The 16,740-nt window shown below is 32.2% G+C and overlaps 1 protein-coding gene across 6 annotated transcripts; it reads right to left on the bottom strand.

The window, feature by feature from the left end:
• Positions 1-1,261: 1,261 nt before the first annotated feature.
• Positions 1,262-16,493, bottom strand: LOC111696683 (charged multivesicular body protein 3). 6 transcript variants are annotated; one of them, XR_002764138.1, is made up of 8 exons: positions 16,388-16,493; positions 14,956-15,045; positions 14,598-14,711; positions 14,257-14,310; positions 13,465-13,562; positions 10,241-10,398; positions 2,766-2,970; positions 1,262-2,453 (listed from the first exon to the last, which is right to left on the bottom strand). XR_002764138.1 is itself a non-coding variant. In XM_023466373.1 (7 exons), exons 1-7 carry the CDS (start codon positions 16,427-16,429, stop codon positions 2,867-2,869), a joined length of 660 nt encoding a protein of 219 aa, XP_023322141.1. In that variant the 5' UTR covers positions 16,430-16,493; the 3' UTR covers positions 2,708-2,866. The 6 variants fall into 6 exon arrangements, 2 of the variants coding, with proteins under 2 accessions (XP_023322141.1, XP_023322143.1); XR_002764139.1 differs by having other exon boundaries at positions 1,262-2,446; XR_002764140.1 differs by having other exon boundaries at positions 1,262-2,427.
• Positions 16,494-16,740: the final 247 nt, after the last annotated feature.

The raw sequence follows: 16,740 nt of genomic DNA, 5'->3' as shown, positions 1-16,740 counted from the left end.
GTATTTATCTAATTGCATCACATAGTACGAATTCCCAGAAATGTTATAAATGTATTCCAAACCTTCCTTGAAGAAAGGACAATCGTGGGATTTCTTGATGAGGTCATTAAATATCGGATTAAAATACTAGTACAAAATACCAATGTAAATATAACTAAAAATTTAGAATAGGAAATTTTGAATAAAATAAATTCCAATAAAAAATCCTATATTCAAAAAAGTATATTTCGTACGATTTCAGCCGGAGCACGATGCAACAAGATTGTGATGATTATAATATTAGTGGATATTCGTGGGGTAAAAGATGCATCATCCCTATAAAGTGCATATTCTAGTCATTCAATTTAAACAAAAGATTGTGTTTAAAAATTGTTTAATTATCAAAATTTACAGAATAATCAAGGTGGACAATAATCTTTCCTCATTCCTCGTTCAATAAGTTTCACACGAACTAGAAAACATGATTTACTCAAAAGTAAAAATGTCTTTAATTTCACTGCTTTTATGAGCCAAGTTTATTTCTCCTGTTACCATAGGTACAACCAAATTCACACCTATGGTAACGCTATACTGGAGCCGTGTAGATTTGAGGTGTGTTTTTAAACATTTAAGTTTTTATACTTTTAAAATGCTCCTCAAGATGTATTCAAAGATATTTTCTTTCATTGCGCGCGCGCGCGGACATTTAAGCCTTGAGGTGAATTTTTTTAGCGCATATTTGTTTCAAGAGTGCCAGGAAAAATGTTCCAGTGCAATTAATGTAGTTAACATTGATGTACTGTCAAAAAAGCCGCATTTTTCATAAAAAGCGCGCGCGCACTTTTGCTCAGATTCCTTTAAAACCAAAAAATGCATGTAATATACATAATTCTGAGTTTGCATGCAAAAAATTAGCCTCCTACGACAATTCTAAGTTATGTTTAAACACGGTTTAAGTTTTCCGGAGAGTAATACGTTTTATGCCCCCCCCCCTTTATTTTGTTTTGTTGTAATCTGTTTTTAAGAAAACTGTTAAGATTTAAATAAATACAAATTTTCTAGATTTAATTTGAACTATGAAAAAAGGTATCGCTTGAATCAAAGATTATAAAAGATGAAATTCAATTCAATTCAAATTTTTTCTCTAAATATTTTTCTTCTCGTGTAAAAAATGTTTAAAGTTTTAAATACCACTTTATTGGTCATGATTAGGCACTATTAATGATAATTGATAAGTACTTCTCATCTTTGAGAAACCTCTCATGCAACTATTTCGAAAAAGTTGAAAAAAATCTTTTATTTAAACTTGCAACACAAGTTTTAAAAAACTTTCTGTATTACAAAGGCATACTTTGATGTATTGCGCATGCTCATTTCTGCATAGCGGAGGTTCGGTCTGCCTGGCAAATCTGAGAGACTCATGTCTGCATAGTGGAGGCTCATAGCGTCCGGGGGTTCCCTCCCTCCATGAACAATACAAATTTGGAATTGTAGAGTTTAATTCAATTTGCCAAATATAATATCACAATAACGTTTGAAGAATACTACAATAAATACAGCAAAATGGAAATTTTAATTTTCAATTAATACAATTTGACATGAATTTAAAATTGGTGTTATTATTACTCAAAGTTTAAAAGTATCGTATTATACCAGAACTAGTTAAATATATAAATTCTTTCCTAAATTCTCGATTCAATACATACGGACCTTAACATTTTTGTTTAACACATTTATTTAGGGCGCATTAACTTATACTTTACTACTACTGTCAGAGACTAAAATAAAATCTTTCATTTTCATTTGAGAAAATGTTTAACGATTAATTTCTGAAAGAAACAGGTGCAAGGCAAATTTTACAATTAAAAATATTCCAAAAATTGAAAAAAAGATGTTTATATAAACCTAAGAGAATACTCAAGATAAAAGGAAAATGTCCAGAGAAAAATTTAGGAAAATATTGACAAAGGAAAAATTCTCTTTATTACAAACATCGCTTGGGATTTGGTAATTTGCAATAAAAAAACTGTAAAAATATCCCTCAACGTATTCAATGGAACTAATATCCAAAAAAGTAGAATTTACATAGAATAAGTGACTTTTTAACTAATAAGATTCCAAAAGCATTGCCTTGAACAATTCTGTTTGAACTTCTTCCTTTCTAAATATTCTCTATAAGCTGATAATTTTCTTTCTTTTCAGATTTAAATCGTCACGTTAATAATATAGCGCGTGATACATAAAACTTTAAACTATCAATTATGTGATGTTAGTATAATAATGTTATATAAAGCAGGTCATATATGCATACAGATTATGGTATTGGTTTAGTAGAGTTCACCTGTTTGCAACATACAGCAGAACAATATTATTTAACAAATATTGAATATTCAAAATAGAATCAAGATAATTTTCTTTTACTAGGCAACCACCTTATTTTAAGATGTCCTATTTGAACAAAGCAGAGCTGGGAACTTTAGAAAGGAATACCTTAAATCCCAAATGCTTAATCCGAATATCCAATGTGGACACTTTTAATTTCTTACTTAATCCACCCTCTTTTGGATAATGTACAAAAAAATTAAGAACCGATATTTCAAAATTAGAAAGTTCCTTCCATTTCTGTACATTAATCCTAAATGGCTCACAAAATTTCAAATTTCCCGGCTTTTGGTACGCGACTCTGATTGGTTGAATTTTATACACTTTTCAGGATACAAGTACAAGATTTGGTCAGTCTCGAGATTAAGAAAAAGAGAGGATCAAGCATTAATCTCGATATCCACCATTCTAAAGTTCCCAGCTCGGGACAAATTATTGAGGATTTGTGTGAATCCTTGGTATGGGTTCCAGTAAATATCTAGCTCATCAACTTTGGAAAGATAAATTAACTTCTGAGAGCCTCTAGTCTACTCTTCATCTCCTCTAGGTCGTCTTCAACATCATCCTCCTCGGGTTCAGGAACCTCGTCCCGGCTCGCAGGTAGGGTATCTAAACAAAACTTTTAGTTTATACGTAATTAATCATTTAAAGAAAATAAATAAACAAAGAGTTAAATTTTTCGCAGATTTTCCCGTTTTAATAATGATTTTACCTAATTTCAGAAATAATTGTCGAAATATTGTGGAGGGGCTTAACAAAATTTCGACTGCCTCAAACCTTCTATGACACCCCTTAGAGGCTAGGGCTCGATCGATTCAATAGTTTAGACTTTCATTAATTACAAATTAAATGACTAAATAGAACTTAAGAAACTCAATTATGAAAGATAACTTAAGAAACTCGAAACTAAAATAATTAAGAAAACTTGACCCTGTAAATTATTTTTTGGAATTTGCAATAGCTTTGATGCGGAGGCGTGATGCGCAACAAATTCTGTGTAAAATATACAATTTGTGTTTGGATAACTTGTTAACAGAGGATTTGGCTGAATACGAAGTCTATATATTTGTTTATAGAGAAGTTTCTGATTTATAGCTTCCATGTTTTCTTTTATTTGGAAAATTGGATTTAGTAGTTTTCAAAACAGGGATGTTCAATACGAAACTTGTTAAACTAACTGTAGAGTTTCCGGTATCTTGAATTAACTATTAGATAAAATAAAAAAGTTAATATTTTTTGAGAGTTAGATATTCCATCTTCACTAAAACTTGTATGCAACCTAGCGAGATGTTTTTTTAATAAAAATCTGTCCTTGGCCCCCTTGTTTTTTTAATAAAAATCTGTCCTTGACGCCCTTGTTTTTTAATAAAAATCTGTCCTTGGCCCCCTTGTTTTTTTTAATAAAAATCTGTCCTTGGCGCCCTTGTTTTTTAATAAAAATCTGTCCTTGGCGCCCTTGTTTTTTAATAAAAATCTGTCCTTGGCCCCCTTGTTTTTTTAATAAAAATCTGTTCTTGGCGCCCTTGTTTTCATAATAAAAATCTGTCCTTGGCCCCCTTGTTTTTTTTTTTAATAAAAAATCTGTCCTTGATGCCCTTGTTTTTTAATAAAAATCTGTCCTTGGCCCCCTTGTTTTTTTTAATAAAAAAATGTCCTTGGCGCCCTTGTTTTTTAATAAAAATCTGTCCTTGGCGCCCTTGTTTTTTAATAAAAATCTGTCCTTGGCCCCCTTGTTTTTTTAAATAAAAATCTGTCCTTGGCGCCCTTGTTTTTTAATAAAAATCTGTCCTTGGCCCCCTTATTTTTTAATAAAAATCTGTCTTTGGCCCCCTTGTTTTTATAATAAAAATCTGTCAAGGGGACTATCCTAGCCGCATTTGTTTCCTTTATGAACGGTTTAGTTTTCACTAGATGTTGGGCCTTCTACAACAACAGCCTTTTTAAAATCTCATTTATATTTTCAGCAAAAATGTGTGTATTTTATATATTCAATACAGAGTGAAGTGCATTTTTATAATAATTTTCGGCTTAATAATTTTTTATTCTAGATGAACTTAATAAAACAACTTGGTTGAATTTAGTTAACTAATTTAATGACAGATAGTAATCAAGAACAAGTGTATTTTTCAATTTGAGGTAAAGGATTTATCCAAGTTTTCAACAAGGGGTGCTATGTGCACAATTATGTCAGTAGTGCAAGCGACTGTAATAATCTGTGCACGTACATAACAATATATCTTTTTAACACCGAATAAAGAAAAACTATGCACTTATCAACATTTGTCCAATGCAAACTAAAAGACAATAATATCCAAATTAGGATGACTTCCCACTTTTGACTACACATTTTCCATTGGAACCTTCAGGAAGGTTGTTTTCCCTTTTCTTCTGTCGATACTGGTGAAGGACAAGCTCAAAACTTTCTTTTTCGTTTGGTTTACTACTAACCAATTTCATTGCTAACCAAGCATGAAATAAGTAGTTACCCACAGTTTTTCCTTTGATGAATGCCTCGTGAAATTTTTCAATTTGATGGAGATCCAAATATTGTAGTTCGAATAATGCCAGGTTTCTTTGAATATTCAATCTAACATCAGAAGCACCTGGACTGCCATCTGGACTACCACCTGGACTGCCACCAGGACTGCCACCAGGACTGCCACCAGGACGCCCACCAGGACACCCACCAGGACTACCACCAGGACTGCCACCAGGATTTTCACCAGAACCCTCAAGCTCAAGACTGCAACCAGAAACCGCTACCAGAAACCACAAGGCTGCTACCAGAAACCTCAAGACTGCTACCAGAAACCTCAAGACTGCTTCCAGAACTGCTAACAGATGTTATCGCATAAAATGTGCCCTTTTTAAATATTAATATGTAAGCGCCCATAGTTATTTTTATATCCGCATAAACATCAATTTTCATACTTCATTTTGTTTGTCTATTTAGAAACACATAACTGTTTTAACCACAATTTTTTTTAGCTAATCCGGATTATCTAGATGTAAACTTAGATTTTCAGAAGACAAAAGGATTTTTGCTTGTTTCTCTAAGCCTTGAGACCTTAGCTCATGAAATGCAATTCTTAGCTTTTGAGCTCAGAAAAGGGGGGGGGGGCATGAAACTTATTACTCTCCGGAAAATTTAAACAGTGTTTAAACATAACTTAGAATTGTCGTAGGAGGCTGATTTTTTGCATGAAAACTCAGAATTATGTATATTACATGCATTTTTTGGTTTTGAAGGAATCTCAGCAAAAGTGCGCGTGCACGCTTTTTGTGAAAAAATGCGACTTTTTTGACAGTAAATCAATGTTAACTTCAATAATTGCAATTGAACATTTTTCTGACACTCTTGAAACAAATATGCGCTAAAAAAATTCACCTCCAAAGGCTTAAATGTCCGCGCGCGCGCGCAATAAAAGAAAATATCTTCGAATACTTATGTGCTAAGTTTGGCCTATGTTAGAATAACAGTTGCATGCGATACATCAAAAAAAAATTGGGACAAGGAATTCATTTCCGAGGTCAAAATAGACATTGGAGCATTCTGACCGGCGCGCTATTAGCCAACCATTACATTATGGGTCATCTTAGTACATTTTTTACATGTTATATGTCGATTTATAGGTAATTTGGCACGAGGAATTCATTTCTGATGTCAAAATAAATATTTGAGCATTCTGACCGGCGCGCTAGTATCCGGCAGTTACATTATGCATCATCTTCCCACATATTTACATGTTGTATGTCGATTTATTAAAGATTTTCCAATATCTATAAACAGTAAATAGGAAATATTTAAAGTATCAAGAAAGAACATTCTCTGTCATTTGACAAAACCATTTTTAAGCTTCACTTGCCAAATTATGTTTTTTTTAAAGCCAACAATTAAGCCAAAAGTTATAGAGTAAACTTGCAAAGAGATAATAATAACTTTGAACTTTAACATTACTGTGTCATGGCTTCAATTTTTTTAAAACCCTGTTAATTTTTAATAAGCTTTTTTTTCTTTCTCCCGGTAAAAAGAAAATTATACAATATGCATTGCTTACTTTCTGAGTTATTGATTATTTTCTTCATTTTAAATGTAACTAGGCTTTTAGGGTGCTTCGCGCCCATCTTCTATTTAAATTGTGAACATGTTCTTTTTGTTTTACAATTTAAAACAAAGAAGAAAGAAATTTTGCGGATTTAAAAAAAATTCGCTTATTTTCAAGAATTTAATTTTTTTTTACAAAATTAAAACCTTTAAAACTCATTTTTAAAATTTTTTTATCATTCATAAACCTTAATACCATAAACCTTTATTGGATACAAACAAACAGACAGACACCCAGACAGACAAGCCAAATTTATATATAGATGTTGTTTTTATTTGAAAATATTGTGTTATTCAATTTTTAAAATAATAATAATTGATAATACTAAAAGAGAAGTCAGTCAAGAGAATAAATACTTGAATTTAAATTATCGATGTTTTAATTGATTCTGCAGAAATGTTCGTAATCTTAATCAAGAACTAGGATTTCTGTGCGCTTGACCCGTCCTTTTCATATTTGTAATTACAACTCATTTTGGTTTATTATTTAACAATAACAAAAAAAACATAAGTTTGTTTTTATTGCCAATCATTAAAACGACATTATAAGAAATCCATTTCGTTTCCAGGATATTTTCTAATTCTTACTGGCCATAACCCCCCGGGGGGGCATGAAACTTATTACTCTCCGGAAAATTTAAACAGTGTTTAAACATAACTTAGAATTGTCGTAGGAGGCTGATTTTTTGCATGAAAACTCAGAATTATGTATATTACATGCATTTTTTGGTTTTGAAGGAATCTCAGCAAAAGTGCGCGTGCACGCTTTTTGTGAAAAAATGCGACTTTTTTGACAGTAAATCAATGTTAACTTCAATAATTGCAATTGAACATTTTTCTGACACTCTTGAAACAAATATGCGCTAAAAAAATTCACCTCCAAAGGCTTAAATGTCCGCGCGCGCGCGCAATAAAAGAAAATATCTTCGAATACTTATGTGCTAAGTTTGGCCTATGTTAGAATAACAGTTGCATGCGATACATCAAAAAAAAATTGGGACAAGGAATTCATTTCCGAGGTCAAAATAGACATTGGAGCATTCTGACCGGCGCGCTATTAGCCAACCATTACATTATGGGTCATCTTAGTACATTTTTTACATGTTATATGTCGATTTATAGGTAATTTGGCACGAGGAATTCATTTCTGATGTCAAAATAAATATTTGAGCATTCTGACCGGCGCGCTAGTATCCGGCAGTTACATTATGCATCATCTTCCCACATATTTACATGTTGTATGTCGATTTATAGGTTATTGGGAACAAGAAATTCATTTCCGAGGTCAAATTTAATATTGGAGCATCGACGTGCCAGCTTCCTGCAGTCACCTTCTGGGTCATCCTTTCATATGTTTTGCATGTAGTATGTCGATTCTTGGGAACTAGCAACAACGATTCTCTTTCTTAGGTAAAAAAAATTAAGTTTCAGGACTCTGATCGGCGCGCTGCTGGCCATAGGGTAATTTTGGGTTCAACCTATCATAGTTTTTCATGTTGTGTGTAATTTTATAGGTATTTAGATCAGAGCAATCCATTCCTGTGCACAAAACTAATTTTTAAGAACAATTGTAAGAAGAAGAATGATATTAGAAATGAATCATTTTTTTTTATGATAGGTTGAACCCATAATTACCCTATGGTCAGCAACGCGCCGATCAGAGTCCTGAAACTTAGTTTTTTTACTTAAGAAAGAGAATCGTTGTTGCTAGTACCCAAGAACCGACATACTACATGCAAAACATATGAAAGGATGACCCAGAAGGTGACTGCGGGAAGCTAGCATCCATAATGTAATGGTTGGCTACTAGCACGCCGGTCGGAATGCTCCAATGTCTATTTTGACCTCGGAAATGAATTCCTCATGCCAAATTTCCTATAAATCGACATACAACATGTAAAAAATGTACTAAGATGACCCATAATGTAATGGTTGGCTACTAGCGCGCCAGTCAGAATGCTCCAATATTTAATTTGACCTCAGAAATCAATTCCTTGTGCCCAATAACCTATAAATCGACATACAACATGTAAATATGAGGGAAAATGACCTATTATGTAACTGCCGGCTACTAGCGCGCCGGTCAGAATGCTCGAATATTTATTTTGACATCAGAAATGAATTTCTCATGCCAAATTACCTATAAAATCAACATACAACATGTAAAAATGTACAAAGGTTACCCATAATGTAATGGTTGGCTACTAGCGCGCCGGTCAGAATGGTCCAATAATAAATTTGACCTCAGCAATAAATTCCTTGTCCCAATTTTGCTATATTTTGATGTATCTCATGCAACTGTTCTTCTAACTTAGGCCAAACTTAGCACACAAGTATTCAAAGACATTTAAGCCTTTGGAGGTAAATTTTTTTTAGCGCATATTTGTTTCAAGAGTGTCAGGAAAAATGTTCAATTGCAATTAATGAAGTTAACATTGATTTACTGTCAAAAAAGTCGCATTTTTTCACAAAAAAGCGCGCGCGCACTTTTGCTCAGATTCCTTCAAAACCAAAAAATGCATGTAATATACATAATTCTGAGTTTGCATGCAAAAAATCAGCCTCCTACGACAATTCTAAGTTACGTTTAAACACTGTTTAAATTTTCCGGAGAGTAATACGTTTCATGCCCCCCCCCCCTTTCGTAAAGAACTCATACCTCTTGTTTAAACGCACTTATCAGTCATATGAAGACCAAATATGAAGACATTTTATTTTAAAGTTTTAAAATTATACATTATGCGACTCTACTATTTTGCTATTATATTCAAAATAAAATCTGTGCAATTTTCATAAAAAGAACAAATATTTTTGCAAAACTTACAAGGACAAATTTAAGTACCAAATCCTTACATTCATATGAAATTTTTTTTAACTACTTAGCAAAGTACGTATTAGAAAAAAGTATTCATTTCCTAAAAACGGAGAAAGACGAAAGGAAATATATGAAAGAGTCCCCCCCCATATCATGTCTTAGAAAATCGAGCATAATATAACTTCCAAAAAAAACTTTTCACCATCTAAAACTATAGAAGATAATGTAGAGCTGCAACATGTTTGTATATTGTTCTGACAATACAAGGACATTTGCTCCACATGGTGCACACTCGATTTAGGTTTAGTAAAACCCACGGAATATCTCAAATATATATCTTTTATGGAAAACCAGGCCGCAGGGTCTTGCCAACTAATATCTCACAATATTTTATTATAAATAGAAAAACAATTTAGACGACATTTTCTTGTAAAAGAAAAACATTTTCTCGAATCTTTTACCAGTGGTGTGGTGGGATAAATGTATAATTTATAAATAAATATGTAAAATTGTCTTGAATTTTTATCATGAATCTTTGAAGTAAACAATAAATATTTACGCAGATTTTCTTGTTTATCTTGTTGAATTTTTAAAATTTATTGGACAAATATTTTTTTTATCCTTAACAGTAGAATGTCACACCTCCGTTATCAACTAAATTTCGAATTACACAAATAAACAAAACACCTAGATTTGTTAAACTAAAAACTTGGGGCTGTTTTGTAGGTTATTCTGCCTTCTTATAGCATGACAAAAACCCATGCATTTTCTGTAGAATTACTTTTACTATCACTAAAACAACTGAAAAAGAATGAAATTATGTACTCACGGAAGATTTTTAAACCTAGTAAAATAAAGAGGGGGGGCGGAGGGATGGAGTTTGACTGTTATAACGTTGTTTATTTTTCCGGGATCAATATTACCACGGAGACTTGTGATCTGATCTTCTCCTGGTTTACCTTTCAAAGCATCTGGAGCAGTACCAAGAGCTCCAGCAGTCAACTCTAGGAGGATCTTATCTATCTCCTCCTGGGCAGCATCCTCCTCTTCCTCCCCCTCTAAACCTTCCATAGTATCCTCAACCATCTCCTCCAATATACCTGCCTTCATCATCTCTCTAGATACATTATCATCATTATCATCATTATTATCATTATCATCATTATCATCATTATCATCATTATCATCATTATCATCATTATCATCATTATCAACATTATCATCATTATCATCATTATCATCATTGTCATCATTGTCATCATTGTCATCATTGTCATTATTGTCATCATCGTCATCATTATCATCATTATCATCAATTTTACTGGCATTATTTTCATTATCATTAATTTTACTGGCATGAATTGTCAAGACTATGATTTAATCTGTACTATTAATTATTTCATTTTAATATTTTAAATTGAGTATTTGGGATGAAATCCCCCCAAAAATTGTAACTTTAAAATACTCTGGAAATTTTTGGCATTAAATTGTAGCTGATATTTTTGTTCTAAAACATCCTTTAGAGTTCTGGTTATAATCAACCACTTCGATTTTATCACTTTTGTCAACTTTTTTGTTGACCAACCTTTCAGCAGTTGTCACGTTTAATTGAAAACAAATTTAATCCAATTTAATCTAGATTGAGTACTGTATAGTCACTGCAGTAAAAATTCATTAAATAAGTAATACAAGACACTGCGGCATTAAACAAGTGTACGGGGGACAGCTGAAGTTTAAACATTTCAAGGATTATTGGTTTATAGTTTAGAAGAGGATTAAACTCAAAGTTAAATCGGTTTAAACCAATAAATTCAACCTATAGATAGAATTTCCTTTAACCATCATTTACTAATAAAAAAAGGTGATTTCAAGTGACCCTCCATGAAAATTGAAATTACTCGTACAGTCCCTTTAAAGATAGCTTTACCGGACCCCTATTTTTGAGGTTATAGACTTGGAGTAAAAGGTATTTTAGATTGTTTAAATGCTAAGAAAACTTAAAACAATGAATGTGAATGTACCCTTGTTAAACCCGTGTTGAATTTAGAGGAAAAACAGACAAATAACTATTTAAGGTCAATCTTTATCTTTCCTATCTTTTTTATGATAAACTAGCTGAAGTGCCCGGCGTTGCCCGTGGATAAAAATCTATTTTTTATCATTTGTCACCCCCCGGCTACCTATGAGTGTCCACAAAAAATTTCAGTCCATTCAGTCCAGCCATTTGGCCGACTTTAGGGAACATATATACAAATGTCTGTTTTATTATATAGATTGTTATGGGCGGAGAGGATTTAAAATTTTTTTAAATTTAAATTTAATTTCAAAAATGGATACAGGGTAGGCAAGGGGGCAGTGCCCCCCTAGACCTGTGAAAGGGGAGGCGTATCCCCCCCCCCAGAACTGAGAGCTTTCACACTTTTTAAATCTTAAACTCAAGAGTGAAGAACATAAAAAAAAATAGTTTGCTGTTCATTCAGTGCGCTCAGATTGTATACGTGGACCAGAGACACCATGACAGAACTCTGAATAAAAAATCTATTTAGAATGCACATTCATTCTAATCGGATGGGCGCTATCAGGGATAGGGAGTAAAACAATTTTTAAATGCCAAGCCACGAAGGCTTGAGTTTGGAGGTAGTAAAAGACCGTTTTTTTTTAAATTTGGATTTAATTTACTTTATTCATTGCAACGCCGTTTTGTGATCTTTCTTTTTATTACAAACTAGCTGAAGTGCCAGGCGTTTCCCGCGGGATTTTAAAAATCCAATTTAAACAAAAACTTGTAATTTATTTAGCTTATGTCATCCCCAAGGGTATCCATGAGTTTCCTCATTCAGTCCATTTGATTCAGCCGTTTAGCCAGCCATAGCAAACATACAAATAAACGAAGACTACAATTGTACTCTTACTTTTTTTCAAAACAGAAACTTTTACAAGTACTTTGTCCTTTTTTCATCTCATAGAATTTAAGTTTAAGTTGAGTTTTTCATTTTTAAAAATGTCTTTTACTATCTCGATTTTTCAGAAACAATGCTTTTTTCTGCTAGTTTTGTTTGAAGGAGAGATGAAGTATTGTACATGAAAGGTATTGGACTATGTGAACCTTTTAAGTACCTTATACTAAAGCTTGATAACCAAGAAGCCAAAAGTTTTGAATTTACAGTTCAAATTTTGCCCACCCCTAGATTTATTTCTGTATACGTCCTTTGATAACGTTAACAAACGACAGCAATAAATATGTCTATTAAACATTTATCATAATATTAAATTTCCCAATATATACTTTTCTATTTTCCATTAAAGATTATTATTAAAGATTTCCCAATATATACTTTTCTATTTTCCATTAAAGATTATTATTAAAGATTTCCCAATATATACTTTTCTATTTTCCATTAAAGATTATTATTAAAGATTTCCCAATATATACTTTTCTATTTTCCATTAAAGATTATTATTAAAGATTTCCCAATATATACTTTTCTATTTTCCATTAAAGATTATNCCCACACCACAAATAAAATATTTTGGTTTAGCCGTTTTAACTCTTGTTGGAAAAAAATAAACAAACCAAATACAATGGCAGCAAAATTGATAACAAACAAACATGTTAAATAAATAATATCTTTCGTCAAACATGGCAGAGAGAAAAGCATATTCTGGGAAAACAAAAGTTTTTGTACAAATGTGTTTTCAGACTTTGGTTTTGATAAAATAACAAGAAAACTTTCTTCCAAGACCACAACTGAAGAACAAACTTTTCAGAAAAGTTTAAAAAATAATAAACTTAATTTTGTCCTGATGTTATTCTATCCTCACTTCCTTTATCCTTACCTAGATAGTTCCTTTATCCTTACCTAGATAGTTCCTTCATCCTTACCTAGATAGTTCCTTTATCCTTACCTAGATAGTTCCATTATCATTACCTAGATAGTTCCTTTATCCTTACCTAGCTAGTTTCTTCATCCTTACCTAGATAGTTCCTTTATCCTTACCTAGATAGTTCCTTCATCCTTACCTAGATAGTTCCATTATCCTTACCTAGATAGTTCCATTATCCTTACCTAGATAGTTCCTTCATCCTTACCTAGATAGTTCCTTCATCCTTACCTAAAATAGTTCCTTCATCCTTACCTAGATAAATCCTTTATCCTTACCTAGCTAGTTCCTTCATCCTTACCTAGATAGTTCCTGCATAGTTTTCTGTATCTCTGGTAGCCTAACTAAGGACTGCATAGATTTCATCACTTCCGTAGAGGTTTGAAGGGCTCCAGTCACCTTGGCAATTTTTTTATTTTATTACAATTTCAATCTCATTTTACAATATAAAATCACCTTTTTTGATTAAATTTGGTTTACAGTTCTTTTTATCTAAGGTTTACTTTTAGTGGAGCTGACCCTTCATCTGTAGCTGTATTGATTTTAAGTATACCTTGAGTGTAGCAAGCTGACCCTTCATCTGTAGCTGTATTGTGTTTAAGTATACCTTCAGTGTAGCAAGCTGACCCTTCATCTGTAGCTGTATCGTGATTAAGCATACCTTGAGTGTAGCAAGCTGACCCTTCATCTGTAGCTGTATTGGGTTAAAGTATACCTTGAGTGTAGCAAGCTCACCCTTCATCTGTAGCTGTATTGTGATTAAGTATACCTTGAGTGTAGCAAGCTGACCCTTCATCTGTAGCTGTATTGTGTTTAAGTATACCTTGATTGTAGCAAGCTGACCCTTCATCTGTAGCTATATTGGGTTAAAGTATACCTTGAGTTTAGCAAGCTGACCCTTCATCTGTAGCTATATTATGTTAAAGTATAACTTGAGTGTAGCATGCTAACTCTTTATCTGTAGCTGTATTGTGTTTAAGTATACCTTGAGTGTAGCAAGCTGACCCTTCATCTGTAGCTATATTGGGTTAAAGTATAACTTGAGTGTAGCATGCTAACCCTTTATCTGTAGCTGTATTGTGTTTAAGTATACCTTGAGTGTAGCAAGCTGACCCTTCATCTGTAGCTGTATTGAATTAAGGTTCGCCTAGTTCAACACATCTAATAAGAATAGGATCAAGAGTTTTTTTCTAGTAAAATGATTTTTCTCCCCTTCTCCCTTTTTTTTGCCCAAGAAATTATTTATGCTAGCGTAAAGAGCAACACAATGTTAAAGTGTTTTATTCGCTGAATGGGGAATATAAATGATTTTTGGGGGAAATTAATGAATGTTTGGGTAAAAAGTATGAAATGTATGAAGAAAGTTGCCCATTGATGTCCAATTTGTCACGTTTATAACCAATCCTACAATAGAATAATATTAGAAGTTTGTTCCTTAGCAGTATAGAGTTTATTAACAGATTTCCTCGCATGAACAACCTCCTTAGCTAAGATGAGACAAACATCTTTATCTCCCTTCTTAGCTGCCTCTTTCAGGGATCTGGTTACCTTAGTATATAAAGGGTAAGTTAATTCTTATTCAAATGACCTTCTATTAAAAAGGGATGTCCCTGGTACACAACTGTACCCTTTAAACAAACAAATTTACTCAGAAAAAAGGTTTAAAGGGTACCGTTAAGAATAGAATCAGACATGTAACTTTTTAAATGGAGGATTACTTGAAATCACTTCGACGGTTGATAAAGAATGTAAAAGGGGTGAAAACAGATTTTTTTTTAATTGGAAACCTTACCTTTAATTCCTCACGTTTGATCCCATTAATCTGTCGATCTATATTGTATCCTTCCTTTCGTATTTTCTTGGTCCATTCATTCACCTGCTCCTAGAGAAACCAGTATTTTCAAAGATTCGGAGAAAAATACTTGCAAGTTTTAATTGCTTTTTTTCTTAAGTAACTTTTTCTTTTTCTCTCCAAAAAGTAAAATGAGTGATTAAAAATCCATTCTCTAAAATGTGTGAAAACCTAAATAATGTGCAGAAAAATTGTATCAACGTGGCCCCACTTAAACATAAGAGCTAATGACATGTTTATTTCAAAGAAATACATTTTGGAAAAATCTTGTAAATTAAGAACTTTTCTTGTTGAAAACCGTTATTATGTTCTATACTTTTCAAAACAACGTCAGTGAAGAGATTTAAAAATTTCTTTTTTCTTCAAAACATTTATCAAATAAATATTTAATATAATGCTTATTAAATTTAAATATTTTCACTGAAGAACCTGCAAGAAATGAAAAAAACTCTTGTTTAAAAATACACTTAATAAATTTAAATTTTTTAATTTACATTTTATCAAAAAATATGTTAATCTCTCGTAAAAATTAGGAATAATAGTTGCAAGTTTACAAACTGTGGATAAATCATTCTAGAAGATATTAGGTTTCTACTTTTTAGATCTAGAATCTCCTTGCAGTGACTTGAAACTGATTTTTGGTGAACTTTGACATATGGGACACCAATTCTATAAAATCTTTGAAAAATCTAAAAACGCTTGTAGAATTTATCTAATGGTTTTTAAAGATTTACGTCTCATGTTAAATCTATTTTTTACCAATATTAATAATTTTCCGATTCTGGAAATTGTACCCTCTGAGATTCTGAAAGCTGTTATTAATAGCAAATTCCAGTTTTATATTGGAAATAGAAAACATTGCAGTTTCCATTAAATATAATATTTCTTACAATTTCTGGGGGACAGCTAACAGCTCAGCAAGACAGAAAGAAAGAAGGAGTTTAGGATAACATTTATTAAAGGGACTGTTCAGGAATTATTATAAAAAAGCTATAAAAAAAATTTTTTTTTCTTGAAGTATTCTAAAGATCAAATAGAAGTTTTAAATGTTCTAAAAACATAAAATCAATTCAGTATTTTGTAGGTCAAAAAATGTCTTGGTCTATATTTGATGAATAGCAGAAGCAGCTAAGCTGCGTAAGCTTAATTGAACCCCTTCTCTTCAGATTGTTCCTGAGCACAAGAGAACTGGATGAACCAGTCGTATGTAGTTCAATTAGGTCTCACTATTTAATAAATCTGGTCCTTGGTATAAACATAAAGTATTAAATAACCAGTAAAATTGAAGCTAAACCTCACTATTTAATAAATCTGGTCCTTGGTATAAACAAAATTATTAAATAATCAGTGAAATTGAAGCTAAACCACTTACCTTAGGATCTACAGGTTTAGATTTCCCGAATATACCCATCATAACACTACTAGACAAACATATTTCTAACCTTAATCTGAAATAAATATTTAGGAAATTTCAAGCTTCAATAATTTAATCCTAATAAATCAAGGCTGCGAACTTTTAAATGGTGGATATCGGTATTAATCATAGAGAATAGAATATATAGAGAGGAATTAAAAGAATCTCTCGGTATGAATTTTTTCAGTCCCTTTCAGCCTGAAAGGGAGTTCAAAGTGTACAAATCATGTAAATGTTCACAAATTATATGCAGTAGAGTACATTAATACAGTATCTTCCCGAGACTATCCATTTCAATTTCGAATTCTTTG

The sequence above is a fragment of the Eurytemora carolleeae genome, unplaced genomic scaffold (assembly GCF_000591075.1).
Source record: "Eurytemora carolleeae unplaced genomic scaffold, Eaff_2.0 scaffold250, whole genome shotgun sequence".
In the NCBI taxonomy this organism is placed as follows: Eukaryota; Metazoa; Arthropoda; class Copepoda; order Calanoida; family Temoridae; genus Eurytemora; species Eurytemora carolleeae.
The sequence above is the reverse complement of the archived record's forward strand: the minus strand, read 5'-3'. Positions and strand labels throughout refer to the sequence as shown.